Below are 15,519 nucleotides of genomic sequence, written 5' to 3' on the forward strand. Positions count from 1 at the left end.
CGTTGTGGTCCTGGCTTCGGGTACATAAGGCTGAAATCATTTCTGCCTCTTATGTGACGAGGACCTTATAATTCCCTTTCCAATGCACAAATATAAAACATACTGGAACGCAGTGCATTCATTGTGTTTGTCCTACTCCATGGATGCACCGCTTTTTGCTGGGATTTGATACCTTTAAAATAAAAAAAATAGTCACCACAAACTACAAAATAAGTTATTTTACTTACATCATCGTTTTTCGTAATTTATTTAATAATTTTTTCCCTTTTTTATGTCAATTTATTTTAATAGCCAAACGTTTGTTTATGTTTTTGCCAAGAAGTTCGCCACAAAACATTCGAATTTAAGTCAGCTGATCAAACTTGCAAATTCTCACAAGAAAAATTTTCCTTGCAAAAACTTGTAAACAAAAGTCTCCAAAACTCTCCAATATTCTCTCACAATTGTCTCCAAATTCTCTCTCTTTTACTTTGCAAGTTTGTTATCGAACAGCATTTTGTAAAAGTTTGTGCAAATTTGCTGTCTTTTGTAAACGCAATGTAAGAAGAAATAGTTCTTCGTCCTGGAACCTATCTCCGAACTTTACATAGCTTTCCGTACCGCCTCTATACTTGGAGCGGCACTACATTGCTATGCAAAATTAAGGAATAATGGAGTTTCCATTTTTATTATTTTGTCCTTTATCTTTTGGTATGATTCTTAAGAGTTGTATTATCGGGCTATAAATTCTTTGTTAACCATTAAAAATCAAAGACGACTTATTTCCTTTTTTTCTGGCAAAGTTTCCACACAATATTACAGGAGAACTGAAAGGATTTGTGACGAAATCCTTTTCCTTTTGTGACGAAATGCTTTTCTTGAAAGTGATCCATTTGCGTTCATATCTCATTTCGCCATTTCCCGAAGTACATTATAAATAAAAAAAAGGATATAACATTTAAGGAAATTATTTTATTAATTTTTTTTATTGTAGTATAAAAAAGTATAAAATGTCATGTTTTTTAACAAATAAATTGAAATTGAAGCGAACAACAAACTTAACAGCGAATTAATGAAAATTATAATTTAAAAAAATAAAAAAAAACAGTTGGCACTATGTCAGGTATTGGATTAAAATTATTACTGCTTAGTGCCCTTGGCAGAGCCTTCTTCGCTTTGACGATATTCCTGATAGTCAACATAACCATCCTTGTTTAGATCCATAGTACTCAGGACATAATCAATAATATCGGCCAAATTGTCATCGGTGTAGGTAGTGCCTTCATTCTTTTCGCCGGTTCCGCCTTTCTTTTCTTTTTGCTTCGCTTCATCAGCTAAAAACGCATGTTAAAAGGTAGGCATGGAAATGTGAGTAAATAAAAAATACGTTTTTTTTTTTTGAATCACTTTATATGAAAAGACAAAAAAACAAGCTACAGTTGACCAACCACAACCGCACAAAAAATAATGTAAGAATGTTATTGGGATTCAAATTAACCAATTAAAATCTATGTTGCAGTTTATTTGTATTAAAATGTAATTTATTGTTTTACTCCTGTTCTTTTGCATGTTCATAATTTTGTTCGTTTTTTTGCAATGCTGTTTTGCATATTTTTGCTTTTTTTATAAATTTCTTCTTCAAACTGAGCTTTGTTTTTATAATCAGTCATTTTTGTTTGTTTGTTTTAACGGGGAAGAATCTACTCTAACTTATTTCATAGTAAAGTAATTAAAAAAAAAATCTTAAAAAAAAGAAAACAATAATTGTTCGTAAAAATGGAGATGCCAATTTGGAATTGTTTTGTCAACAAAAATAGAGAGAGTGATTGAGAGAGATACAGTGAGAAAAACTTATACATTTTAGAGATTCTTTAGAAAAAGGAATCCAATTAATATTCCACACAGCTAAAAGGAAAATTGCTAATTATTAAAAAATAATAAAATTAAAAAAATATTAAAACAACACTAATGGCCACCAGATTGTGCTTGTTGCTGCTGCTGTTGTTGTTGTTGCTGTTGCGATTTCTGTTGGGCCCTCATAAATTCAGGGTAATCTATGTAACCATCTTTCGATGAATCATCCATTTGTAAGATGGGATCAATTAAAGCTACCAGTTCTTCATCTGTGAAAATTTTCTCCTCCACATGAGGCTGTTGACCATCATGATGACCTTCCTTGCTTCCTTGTTCTATGCGAAGGCATTATTATGGTTTGTTGTTGTTGTTAATGATAATTAAATCCACCGTAAACCAATTTTTTATGATTCACCAAAACACCATTTTTAGAGATGCATTTCAGGTTGTGGCCCCAAATGGATGATGGATGCGTAAACACACACATAAGCGCACAGATTTGCAAATATGCGTGAAAATATTGAATGAAATGTAAAAGTGATGAATATTAAATGCGTATTGTGGAATAATATGAAAGTAAAAAAAGAAGACCACAACAATTACAAATTACAAAATGTTTAATAATATTTGATATTAAAAAAGCTACTTTATTTGTGTGCCATTATAAATGATATTCGAACAAAAAAAGTGGAAACATTTATTACGAAGTCCTTCGAAATTGTGATGTCGTTTTTTAGTACAACTTTCAAGGAAGCAATAAATTTATTTTTCATTCAATTTGCCAAACCCAACACTTTGAATTGCAGGGGACTTTATGGTCATTGGTCGCTATGCTCCTCTCTAGACGTTGGCTAACCGTTACCGTCCATCAACAGGTGGATAGTAAGCGGCTTCTTCCAAGGCAAGCGCGAGGATGTATTGTTCTCCTGCCAACAAAGCCCTCACGACACTCAGCATCTATTCAACTACCCGTACGCACCCACGAATCTAGAGCTGTTGGGATGTATACTGCAGTCGGTACATAAATAATGATCAAAAATCATCAGCGAAAGGGAATAAAGCACCTCAAGTTTGTGAGGAAGTTTGAATGGAACTATCTTCACATAGCTAAGAGGGAATTTCTTATCAGCAAAGTTTCCACTGCAAGTGCAGGGATGACCCCTGTAAGCACCCCTATGGAGGATGGTCCTAGAAACAATAAAGAATTAACCATTTAGTGCTTTTCGATACTCCAAGGATACTCTTACTACTCTCTTTAGATACTCCCAGAATACTTTATATTTGGATGCTGTTCGAATAGTTTTAAAATACTAATTGGACCCTAAAATCCTTTAAAAACTCACTTTTATTGTCGTCTTTGGATGCTGCTTAAAATAATAAGACATACAATTTTGGAATTCTCCTTTAAAAGTCCACGTTTATTGTCCTCCAGTAAACATTAAGAACCACCAAGGTTTGTCCGCTTAGATGCCATGTCTATTGTCCACTTTGTCTAGAAATCTTTGATAAATCCATTTTCATTATTTTCTGTGAATGTTCCTAAAATTTCGTATTTCCTTTTTTGAAAATCTCGTTATTATACTCTAGAGGTAGGACTTCTGAACGGAACCCCACGCTTATTATAGCACTATACGCTCTTAGTGCAACAAAATTGTCTCCTAATGCTTTCTTTGAAAGTTAAAAAACGAATCACAATTTCCAAAGACTTTTAAGACATACCACCATAAAAATCTTGTCTTACCATGCCAATGAATAAGGGATTTAATTAATTCACAACCGTCCAATTTATTGTTATTATCGGAATCGTGCATTTTAAAATAATGGAACTGTAATTCAGCTTCGGACATTTTGCTAGTATCGATCGGTACGTGCAAATGTTCTTGAATGTGTCTGAAAATAATAAGAAATATTTAAAAAATAAGTTAGTTATTCAAAGGTAAAAATTCTGAAATAACATAATTAATAAAAATAAATTTGACTGAGAAAAAAAAAGTATCAGTCGGCTTTGCCGACAGAGATGTACCCTCAGCCTATGTGAACTGAATCTTTCATTTATTGCCAATACAAAATCTAATACCGACTACGCAGATAAACTTGCCGATAAAAAATATATTTGGTTTGCAGATCAAAAGTGACGCGTAGATGTGCTTGAAGGAATGGGCCGACGTAGTCCATTTTGGGAGTCATTCCATCTAACTGGTTAACACGATAATTCTCGAAGGAAGTTGCCGGTTTGGTTCAAAACCCCTGTACATCGGAATATTTCTTCTAAACTTAAATGAAGTTCGGACATGGACTACATCGGTCTAGACAGGTCGAATACCGGCCACACAACAAAAATCCTCCTTAGGTCATGATGAGCTCAATTAATTCAATTAAATAAAAAACTCTCACAAATAAGACAGCCCTTCGTCCTAATAAGACAACAATTAAATAAATTAAAAAAAGAAAATCCTTTTCGCCGAAAATTTTGTATTTTGGGGGTTTCCAGAATGTTGTGGCCCTTTTGGACGTACGAATATGGATTTGGATTAAGCTCAAAAGTTTTGCGGAGAAGGTACCTAAAGGAATCTACCGATGTAGTCCCTTTTGGAAGTGGTCCTTATTTTGGGAAACACTCCTTCCGATAGATATCGCGCTTTCCAGTCATTTTATTAGGTCATCGTATAACATAGAGCTTTTGGACCACTATGTCAGGAAGCATGGACTTGCACAAGAAAAATATAATTTCGCTGTAAAAATGACCATAAGGAATATAATCGGTATATATACATTTCAAAAGGAAATGGAGGTTGCGCACCGATAGTGCCCAGGGGTTTTTTATAGCTTTGGGGCTATTTTTTCAGGAAATATGGACTTGCCCCTAAAAAAACCGGTATCATCGTAATGGTGGCAGCGAATGCAAATTGTTACAACAAAGATAAAAGTGATTCGAGAGAAGACCGTAAACTGCATTTTTTTCCAATATTTGTGTGGGACGTACCCGAAGGAGTTTACATATTTTCTCAAGAAGTATGGACTTGCACCTGATGAAACTTGTACCGTCGTAAGGGGGCAGTGAATACAAGTTGTTACAATAAAAATCAAAGCAATCGGAAAGTAGCTCGTAAACTGAACTTTTCCGAAATTTTGTGTGGGACCAAATTTTATTTTTTTTATTTTTTGTTCATACATAGTAATGCCAAAAGTCTTTAAGACCAAAGTGCGCATTTTCCGAACGTTTGTGGGGGATGTTCGGAAGGAGTGCACCGATATAACCCATCTTCGAACATAAAATAAGTTTAGACAAAATATTACGAACGCCAATCGGACCGAATCGGTTGATCCGTTCGTGCGTTCCCGCCAGCAAGGCAGACAGACAGACGGGCGGACATGGCTAAATCAACTCCCAATTGTCTGAAACATATTTCGTCCAAACATACTTGGGGTCTAAAACCATTATTTCGATGAGGCACATTTTGCTCGTATGAAACTGAATATACCCTCGTTATAATAAATGTTGAGGGTATAAAAAATGTTTATATTTACTGGACTAGAAGTCCATTGTTAAAGAAAAATCTATAGTAAAGGGTGCATCGATATACATACGTAGTACCTCTCAATCAAGATCATATACATAAGTCGTTAGGACGAACAAATTAAGGGACATTAAATGGTAAAAGTTACAATAAGTGTGTCTGCGTACTCGATAATTTGTAATAATTATTACTGAATGTTGTTTTTTTTACACAAATGTTCAGTAAAAGAGAATGAATTGAGAAACTTGTTTTGAATTTTTTATTACTGAGAACTTATAATTTTTACTGAAGGAATTTTGTTCAGTAACATTTTGTAGCTTTAGGCAGTTGTCAAAAGATTAAAATATTCAAATATCATAATCGTAAATATTAATCAAATTGAAAATTTTTACTGAATGTTGTCTTTTTACTTTTTTAATTTATTCCTTTGAAAGAGTATAAAATGCTTAACTCTCTAAAAAGAAGTTACTGAGTAATATTTACTGAGAAAGTACAAGGACAAACCTAATGAAATCAAAATCAAATTAGACAAAATTTTACTGAGTCGAAGAAAATATCCATAAATATCTCGTAGTAAAAAGGTGACGTGTCTAATAGGAATACAAAACTATTGCTCTGTTCCAGAACCTGCAAGAAGCTACTATTTTTTACTCCGATAACAATTTTTCTTTTATGAAAAAATAGTAAAAATTAGTAGATTCTTGCAGTACTGGAACAGACCATATATTTTTGGTATTCCCCCGGACTGCAAATGTCAATGGCATTGATTATATTGGACTAAAAAGTGATGTGTTATTGTCTTATGACTTATCTTTCCACTGATAATGTTGGCTAATTGTTTTATAAAAAAATCTATATATGTATATTATTGATAAACGCGTGCTGTAGTGTGCTTGGGCGAAATATAATCTATTTGCAAAACCGCACATTGGATTTTTACTTAAATTATTTTTAATTTTTAACCTAATTTTAATTTTACAGGAAATGACAACGGGGATGTTTTTAAGAATGGTAGGTATCATTTGCCAGATTTAGTTCCGGTTATGGGTTTGCTGTCTACAAATACTGACAAAGCGAAAAAATTCCGCTTTAACGAAACACAAAGTTTTGATAGAGAATTTTTAATTTGTTGATTCCATTTTTTTTTTTCGCAAATTTAGGGCCGATATCAACCAGTCACAGGAAGTATACATTTTCAGTAGATATAGTTGGATTCCCATGGATTACGAACAGTAAAGTAAAGGGTCTGAAACTTATCATAAGCTTTTTAAGCGGTTTTCTTTGGAATCGTTTAACGTTTCTTACAAAATTTTAGATATTGGCTCTACATTATCTACTATTATTTACGCTATAACCTTACGAATCAACCACAACACGGGCATAATTACATTAACACCAATTTTGAACTTACTCTCTCTCATGCTGAATATTAGCAGCATTTAAAACTTGGCCGTGATTAGCGTGATGACCACCATGGCCTTGAGGAACTTGTTGAACAGGCACTTGCTGTTGTTGATGCACTGGAACTTGTTGAACTGGTACTTGCTGAACGGGTACTTGTTGAACAGGTTGTTGCATATGGACTTGTTGTTGTTGCACCGGTACCTGTTGGTATTGGACTTGCTGCTGTGGTTGCTAAATTGAATCAATCAAATTTTTACCATTAGTATGGAATAGCTCAAACTCCAAAAAACAAGACATTTAACTTACATAGTGCTGTGGATTAACATTTGGTGGTAAATGATTGGGATGTACCTGCTGTTGCTGTTGTTGATATTGTGGTGGATGCTGTGGGTGTTGCTGATGTTGCACAGGTTGTTGTTGCTAAATTAAACAAAACAAATTGCGTTATTTAACACATGTTACTTTTTAAAAGATTAAGTATTTTGTATTAATTTTCTTCATTGCTTACATAGTGTTGCGGGTTCACACCTGGAACAACTCTCTGGGCACTAGCCCCAATAATCAGAGCTAGAGCTATTATTATTTTTAACATTATTACGGAGTGTTCGTGGGATATTTTAAAACGATATTTAAAAAAAATTTTAGCGATCCCTTTGGCACAATCTGCTAGTCTATAAAAAATACTTCTACTGACACGTATCCCACGAATACAAAAACAAATAAAACAAACAAACACGTCTACACAGATCTTTCTTTATTTTGGGGTATGTTCAGTTAATTCGCGTTACGAATTAGTGTTAACATGGATTAGTGAGTTAGAAAGACGGAAGGTAGTAATTAATTTAACGTAATTACAAAGGAATTTTTTTTTTAATTCCAGTTTACTATTTATTTAAGTTTCCATAAAACATGCGTCATTAAAGTTTTCAATTCCATAGAATATCTGTCTAATAAATAACGTAAATTCCAAAAACACATGTTGTTGTAGCTTCTACATACATACAAATACAATATACATATATGCGTATGTCTTCATTTTATTGATTCGGCTCTGCCTCCAGCTCCAAGTTCAGAAAGGACGCCACCTGAATAAGATCAGTCCAAAGTTAGAGTGGAGTCAGGTTGGCTGGAAATTAAACAGTGCTGCGTAGTATGCGGACCGGTGCCACATGCTGGGCAGATATTCCGTGTGCCATCAATTTGACCCACTAAGAATTGAGGCGGCTGCGCCACCCAGATCTTAGTTGTGCCAACACGATCCTCGTTTGCCTTGGCAGCTGTTTCCTTTCCGCTGCCACGGGTGGTGGATGATCTTCGAGGACGATATTCACACTATAGACTTCTAGAGCCTCAGAGACCGCATCAGTGTGAATATCTCTCAAACCTGCCTGATAAGAACGTTGATCTAGGGGTTCCCTTTTATATCTCTGGACCATGGTGGAATAAGAAGGTGTTACATAAAATCATACCAAACATCAAAATTGTTCACAATAACACATTACTGTGAATTGCTTGTTTACCTTATGTATGTGATTTTATTCACAATAATGCATTTTGACAACTGGTATGAAGATCAGCTGTTTTTGGCGTTACACCTTATTATTCCACCATGATCTGGACCTTTCTTTCCAGACCTCGATAATCCTCCCTGACTTGCCTTGGGGGGTTTGGGTGGTTATGACATAGTTGGTTGGTAAAGCGACATGCCAAAGGGATCGTGAAAATGCTATTCTATAAGATGAAATGCCAAAGGGTTGATAAAGATGCCATGGCAAAGGGTTGTTAAAGATGCCTCGCTCCTGTTAAAAAATAAGTGAAGATGTTAAAAATGACATACCATTTCACTTGCACCCATGCTTGAATAGCATCTTTGGCATTGAACATTTTGCCGAGATGTAATGCGGCTCAAATTAAAATTCGACATTACATTTTGTACAAACGGTTTACATTTACCCTACACTTACGTACACAAAAAAACTAATTTACTATACTTTACATTTCTAATAATTCCGTTATGTAGTGTTCAGTTTCCAACTTAATGTGTCATACACTGAACATACCCAATTGATAATTATTATCGTTGACTGTTTTTCTCTTTTCCCGTATAAATTGTGTTTATTTTATTTTTCTTTCGTTTATTAAACTGTTAAATTGGTTTTGTTTAATTTTTCCTTAACTAATTCTTTATTATAATATAAAATAATGGTACGTTTGTTTTTCCCGACATAACAAAGAGTGAAGAATTATTTTTTTTTATCTCTGTTATTGAAATCTTATTGTTAAATGCAACAGATAAATATTATCATTTACAACAAATTTGTTTTTGTATTTAATGTTTTTTAGGCCCGTTATTTCAAGGAACAAGACATTGATGGTAAGTTAGGGAAAAACAATTTTACAATTAAAATTGGTATAGTATACCAAATTTGTTTGGATGAATATGGTAACAGGTGAAAGTTAACGACATCATTGCGATATGGTGTATGGTGTAGCTAGCGTCACCTGTTTATTGGTCTTCGCAGTTGAACTAATTTCTATGCATTTAACATTATGCTTTTGTTTTAGAATTCCGCGAGTGTTTCTATCTCTTTGCTCGTTCTGGACAAATCACTACCCTTGATGAACTGACCGTCATTATGAGATCATTGGGTTTATCCCCTACAATACAGGAGCTAGTGGGTTATTTGAAAAAGAAAAATGGTAAAATGAGTTTTGCTGATTTCTTGGAAATCATGCATCAACATCAACAGAAAGAAAATCTACCGGAAGAAGTAATTGCTGCCTTTAAAGCTTCAGATACACACAATACTGGTTTAATTCCAGCACGCCAATTGCGTAATTTATTACAGACATGGGGTGAAGGTTTATCGGTTAGAGAGGTGAGTTGTATGTTTTTTTTTAGAAAATTGAGTTATGATTTTTAACAACATTCTCTTGTTTTCATTAAAGGTTGACAACATTTTCCGTGAGGCCAATGTTGGTAACAACAGCATGGTACGTTATGCTGATTTTGTTAAAATAGCTTGTGCTCCTGTTCCAGATTATTATTGAATGCACAAATATCCAATGTCTACTATACAAATTCTAAGCTATTGCAGCTATTATTTAAACAAATTGTAGCTTTTATGTCGTACATTAAAGTATTTGTACTTAATTTAAAACATTTTACTATTTATACAACGTATTTTTCTTATTTATAACAATAAAAACATATTGCAAACGAAAAATAAAAATATACATTATATGTCAAACTACTAACTTGAGGACTTGAAATGGAAAAACTTGTATTACGAGTTGTTGAAGTTTCTATTGAGAGTTCTACGTACACTTTGAAGCGGCGTACCTGTAACACACAGTAGTGCAATAAGATTTTTAGAAATGTTCACTGAGCAACTCATTATATCTCTGGTGTCTCATCATTTTTATGTAACCGTTGTTATTAGCAGACCGAATCACTTTATACTTTATCCGCCATAAACACAAACACATAATGGATGCAACCAGACCATATTGCAGAATTATTGAGTCTAGATACAGAACCGGATAACTGAAATAATGCACGATCGAACATATTTTACGTTTCTACACCAACATTCCACCAGTACACTAAAATTTTACGCTTAGTGATTCGAAGAAATGCGGGAATGCAGGTTTAAGACCTGATCGCGGATCTTTTTGACAAATCTACCGTCGATAGCATTCGAGACCATGATTATTATAACGATATACAAACATTCTTCAAATGTTATGGATGGGCCTTCAAAGTTCCAGAAATACCCCTAATTTTTGTTTGTTTTGAAAGATAAACAAGGCTATATTGGTACCATGTTGATCTGGATCCAAAGAGTTTCCTCTTAATCGAAGCAATTTCAATCTCCTGTCCAGATGCAGCTAGCCCTTTTTTTTCTGGAAAACTGCAATGGCTTCGATTAGTTCGACACCACACAAGAGAAAATGATGACGCATCAGTACAGCTTATCCTCGGTTTTTAACGAGAACACGCTTCTTCCGAAGAGCCTTTAATTGCTCGAGAAATGTTTTGCAGTAAGGAGAGAAAGTTAGCCCAATCATGAACAACAACTCCCCGTGAATTGTCTCACTCCCTCCTTTAATTTGCATTGACAGAGTAACAAAACTCACGGGGAGTTGACATTCATTATCAGGCTGTATAAGTCCCACAGACATAATCCTCTATCCATCGCAGGTGAAAAATATGAGATTCCTCTAAAAATCAAAGTAGTTTTGGGTCAATTACATTGGGGATGGTGCACAGACGCCTCAATTTCACCTGGAAAAAGATTGACAACAGCGTACAGGTTAGTTAGCACGAAGCATAGCCAAGATCAGGGGGTTATTCTAACTGAAAACTGCCGGTGAATGTTTTCACATTTTCTTTTAATTTGAATGACCGTTTTCATTCAGAATAACTTCCATATTGTATTCATCAGTCTATAGACTGACTTTCCTACTCTTATAGTACGTTTATATATAACAGGATTTAAGAAACCCACTCGGTTTCAAATGTCAATTCCTTTGCGTATACTTCAAATAAATCCCCATTAAGAAGGTTAACCCTGCAAAAGGCTATAATATAAACATTGCCTTAAATTGTAATAAAAAGGTTAGTGGACACACCCACAACCTTGCTTCTAATTAAATGAAACGCAATATTTTAAATTGTAGTTCTTTTATTAAAAAAAGAATGTTTCTTGTGTTTGATACATCGTTGCTGATGTACAACAGGTGTTTAGTTGGCAATGGTGACCTCAACTTCTACGCCAGGTTCAATGTTGATGGAGGTGATCTTCTTGACGATCTCAGAGGGAGAATGCAAATCGATGATACGCTTGTGGATTCTCATCTAAAACAGAAGAAAACAAAAAAAATACAATATGATACAAATGAAGAAGTCCTCCAATATAATACAAATAAAACGACATTGGTATTTAGTTTGTAAAACTCGGAGAGCCATAAGGAAGTCGAGAAATCTTCCAAAGGGACTATGAGAGTTCGTTTGATCTAAGCAAATCACATAGATACTGGCCAAAGATAAACAATTAAAGTCAAAAGACTTAATATACTAAGGCCGATATCAGATTTGCCAAAAATTCCATCATAATAAACTTTGTATTAGCTTACCTGGAAACGATCCCAAGTCTTGGAACCTTCACCACAAGGAGTCTTACGGGTGGTGATGCGCAAAGTCTTGGTTGGCATGCGTACGGGGCCCTGAAAGAGGATAAAAAACAATCAATAATTTATTGGTTCTCTTCTTCTCGGATTTTCATTATCTTTATTGTAGTTGTTTGTAACTTGAATCATAAAAATACTTCCAATTCGCGAAAAAATAAACTGGAATTAATGTCCAATTCAAGTCAAGATTTTTATAGCATTTAATATGACTAGATTAAGTTCTTTAAAGAAACAAAACCTCCAGGTAAATGCATAGCACAACTAACAATCAAATGGTGGATGGAAGGATGTTGGGACTTACCTTGACACGCAAGTTTTGGTTCTTGGCGCCATTGATCAAATCACGGCAGACATTTTCCAAAGAACGTACATTCCTGGAAGTCAAAGTGATACGGATGCGATGAACCGAGGAGGAATCAGCACCTTGGGGCTTTTCAATATCTTTGCCAGTAGCAGCCTATGAGCAATAGAAAGAAAAAAATTTGAGGTTAGGTTAGATATTGTTGCAGGGGACACGTGTAAAAAAATTAACATAAAAATTCGCATATTTACCAATATAAACAAATAGGTTTTTTATGTTTGATTTTGTACCAACAATTTGGTTTGCTTGGTCTTGATAGTTACCATTTTATATAGAAATCTGGTCGAGGTATTCAAATCTTTTATTTATTTTGAGCAGCGCTGAACCAGAGTTCTTCTAGCCAGTCACACAGTAAAAAACGAAATGGACGAGTTTTTGCTTGAACAGACAGTAGGAAGCCGATACAATTTTGTTTAACGGCGTTAATTTTAAACAATGGAAGGCTTCGTTGTCTTACACGTGGTCTGTTCCTTTACTTTTAAAAATGGTAACAGTGGCAAAAAATGGTAAAAGTGGTAAACTGATCTCATATAAATTGTATGCTTTTTAAAGTAAAGGAACGCTTTGCAGGTTAAAAATGTTAAGAAATGGTAACCTCAGGCACGTAAAGGAACAGAGCAACGATATGTTTTTACTAGGCGTTTACACCAGACAATTTGTCTTCAAATACAACTCTAATTTACTAACCCATACCCTGCGTTTACACATAACAGGACAGTTAAGTACATGTATTGATTGTCAAAAAAGCAAAACTTGCCTGTGTGACGTAGGCGTCCCAACAACTGCAAAAACAATATTAAAATTATGAATGAAAATCATCGATTTCTTTTTGTTTGCCGTTCACATATTTTGTTTTTGTTCATGTTCTTTTGTTTTCAACAAATTTCAATTCTTATCTCACTTATTTTTACATAATTGTCAAAAATTTGTTAACCCGACTGTCTGTGAAAAAATTATGGAGAGCTGGGAGACAGCCGACAAATGTATGTATGTGTTAGTAAATCAGAGTTGTATTTGCAGACAGCCTGTCTTGTGTAAACGCCTAGTAAAAATTTCAAGTTAGGGCAAAACCTATAACTTTGCGTGTTGCGGGTGCGTTCGAAAAACAGAAACAAAATATATGTATGTATTTCAAATTGAAATCCATGTTTTTTGTTTTTTTAAACACACACGCAACACGCAAAATTATAGGTTTTGCCCTAAAGCTGAAAACACGTCCAACGTATGAGTAAAATTTTGTGTCATTTCTGGTAGAAGAATAAAGAAAAATTTAAACTTGGCAGCATTTTGTCTTTTATTCATTTACCAGAAATGACACAAAACTTAACTCAAACGTTGGATGTGTTTAGGGCTTAACATAGGCGTCGTTGTCGTTGAGTTCCAATGTCCATATTTATATTAGGCAATTTTCCTTGCGGCAATTGTCAGTTTGTTCGTGAAGCCCTCGGCACATACGGTCCGTTTAGTGACACGTTGGGACAAGCGTTGTCCCAAAACAGTTAAATTATGTTTAACTTTAAAGCGCTCGGCACATACGATGCGTTGAGCGTCGCGGTACAACAACCACATGAAAAAAGTGTGAGTGATGTCAGGTTTTTTGAAAAAGAACAATGTGGCTGACGCATTAAAGTTAAACATAACATGGACATGCGTTGTCCCAAAACAGTTAAATTATGTTTAACTTTAAAGCGCTCGGCACATACGGTGCGTTGAGCGTTGCGGTACAACAACCACATGAAAAAAGCGTAAGTGAAGCCAAGTTTTTTGAAAAACAACAATATGGTTGACGAATTAAAGTTAAACATAATTTAACTGTTTTGGGACAACGCATGTCCAAACGTGTCACTAAAGCGCTCGGCACATACGGTCCGTTTAGTGACACGTTGGGACACGCGTTGTCCCAAAACAGTTAAATTATGTTTAAAGTATAGTACACATTGACAAGCAAAACTGACAGTCATCGAGGTCTATTTCGTGAATATCAAACCCTAAAGGCCCCGGCACATACGGCGCTTTGAGCGTCGCGTAACAACAACCACATGAAAACTTCAAGAACAAACTTGGCATCACTTACACATTTTTCATGTGGTTGTTGTTTTCAACGCGCAACGCGTCGCACAACGGACCGTATGTATTTGGCCCATAACTGAAAAATGTCTTGTAATCTCTAAATAATACCGTATATATTGTATTTCAAACGTTTTTAGCTAAATAAAAGTTTTTATTTGTCGGAAAAACGTCCAAAAAGTACGTTGACTGTCAGTTTTGAATGATAGTGTGTACTCCCATTAAAGCGATCGGCACATACGGTCCGTTTAGTGACACGTTGGGACACGCGTTGTCCCAAAACAGTGAAATTATGTTTAACTTTAAAGCCCTCGGCACATACGGTCCGTTTAGTGACACGTTGCGACACGCGTTGTCCCAAAACAGTTAAATTATGTTTAACTTTAATGCGTCAGCCATGTTGTTGTTTTTCAAAAAACTTGGCTTCACTTACACATTTTTCATGTGGTTGTTGTAACGCAACGCAGAACGCACCGTATGTGCCGAGCGCTTAATGCGCAGCCATATTGTTGTTTTTCAAAAAACTTGGCTTCACTTACACTTTTTTCATGTAGTTGTTGTAACGCAACGCTCAACGTACCGTATGTGCCGAGCGCTTAACTTTAAAGCTGTAAACACATCCAACGTTTGAGTAAAGTGTTGTGGCATTTCTGGTAGATGAATAAAAGGCAAAGTGCTGCCAAGTTTAAATTTTTCATTATTCTTCTACCAGATATGACACAAAACTTTACTCAAACGTTGTATGTGTTTTCAGCTTAATGGGTCAGCCACATTGTTGTTTTTCAAAAAACTTGGCAGCACTTACACATTTTTCATGTGGTTCTTGTAGCGCGACGCTCAACGCACCGTATGTGCCGAGCGCTTAAACGGACCGTATATGCCGAGGGCTTTATGTTTAACGTTAATGCGTCAGCCACATTGTTGTTTTTCAAAAAACTTGGCATCACTTACACTTTTTTCATGTGGTTGTTGTACCGCGACGCTCAACACATCGAGTGTGTGTGTTTTTGTGAAAAATCAATAAAATATCGCGAAATTAACGTGTGTTCGGCTTTTAATAACAAGTATGACTAAAAGAAGTTATAAAAGACAAGTGAAAAAATGGACAATTATGAAAATAAAAATTCTGAGGCGGCTGACAAC

At 35.0% G+C, this 15,519-nt stretch overlaps 3 protein-coding genes across 4 annotated transcripts; 1 reads left to right on the forward strand and 2 right to left on the reverse strand.

Moving 5' to 3' along the window:
• Window positions 1–936: 936 nt before the first annotated feature.
• Window positions 937–7,543, reverse strand: LOC141388931 (uncharacterized). 2 transcript variants are annotated; one of them, XM_073959701.1, is made up of 5 exons: window positions 7,264–7,543; window positions 7,062–7,175; window positions 6,763–6,986; window positions 3,575–3,723; window positions 937–2,168 (listed from the first exon to the last, which is right to left on the reverse strand). In XM_073959701.1, exons 1-5 carry the CDS (start codon window positions 7,345–7,347, stop codon window positions 1,945–1,947), a joined length of 795 nt encoding a protein of 264 aa, XP_073815802.1. In that variant the 5' UTR covers window positions 7,348–7,543; the 3' UTR covers window positions 937–1,944. The 2 variants fall into 2 exon arrangements, with proteins under 2 accessions (XP_073815802.1, XP_073815803.1); XM_073959702.1 differs by having other exon boundaries at window positions 937–1,313; window positions 7,264–7,516.
• A 1,252-nt stretch (window positions 7,544–8,795) lies between these two features.
• On the forward strand, window positions 8,796–9,988 carry LOC141391031 (calmodulin-like protein 4). The gene is made up of 4 exons (XM_073963946.1): window positions 8,796–8,960; window positions 9,099–9,129; window positions 9,321–9,634; window positions 9,705–9,988. The coding sequence occupies exons 1-4, from the start codon at window positions 8,958–8,960 to the stop codon at window positions 9,804–9,806; spliced, it is 450 nt and encodes a 149-aa protein (XP_073820047.1). The 5' UTR covers window positions 8,796–8,957; the 3' UTR covers window positions 9,807–9,988.
• A 1,437-nt stretch (window positions 9,989–11,425) lies between these two features.
• RpS20 (ribosomal protein S20) lies at window positions 11,426–12,753 on the reverse strand. Its single transcript, XM_073963947.1, has 4 exons — window positions 12,573–12,753; window positions 12,250–12,405; window positions 11,895–11,984; window positions 11,426–11,616 (listed from the first exon to the last, which is right to left on the reverse strand). The coding sequence occupies exons 1-4, from the start codon at window positions 12,573–12,575 to the stop codon at window positions 11,503–11,505; spliced, it is 363 nt and encodes a 120-aa protein (XP_073820048.1). The 5' UTR covers window positions 12,576–12,753; the 3' UTR covers window positions 11,426–11,502.
• Window positions 12,754–15,519: the final 2,766 nt, after the last annotated feature.

The sequence above is a fragment of the Musca autumnalis genome, unplaced genomic scaffold (genome assembly GCF_047663935.1).
Source record: "Musca autumnalis isolate F117 unplaced genomic scaffold, ASM4766393v1 scaffold_1, whole genome shotgun sequence".
Taxonomy (NCBI): Eukaryota; Metazoa; Arthropoda; class Insecta; order Diptera; family Muscidae; genus Musca; species Musca autumnalis.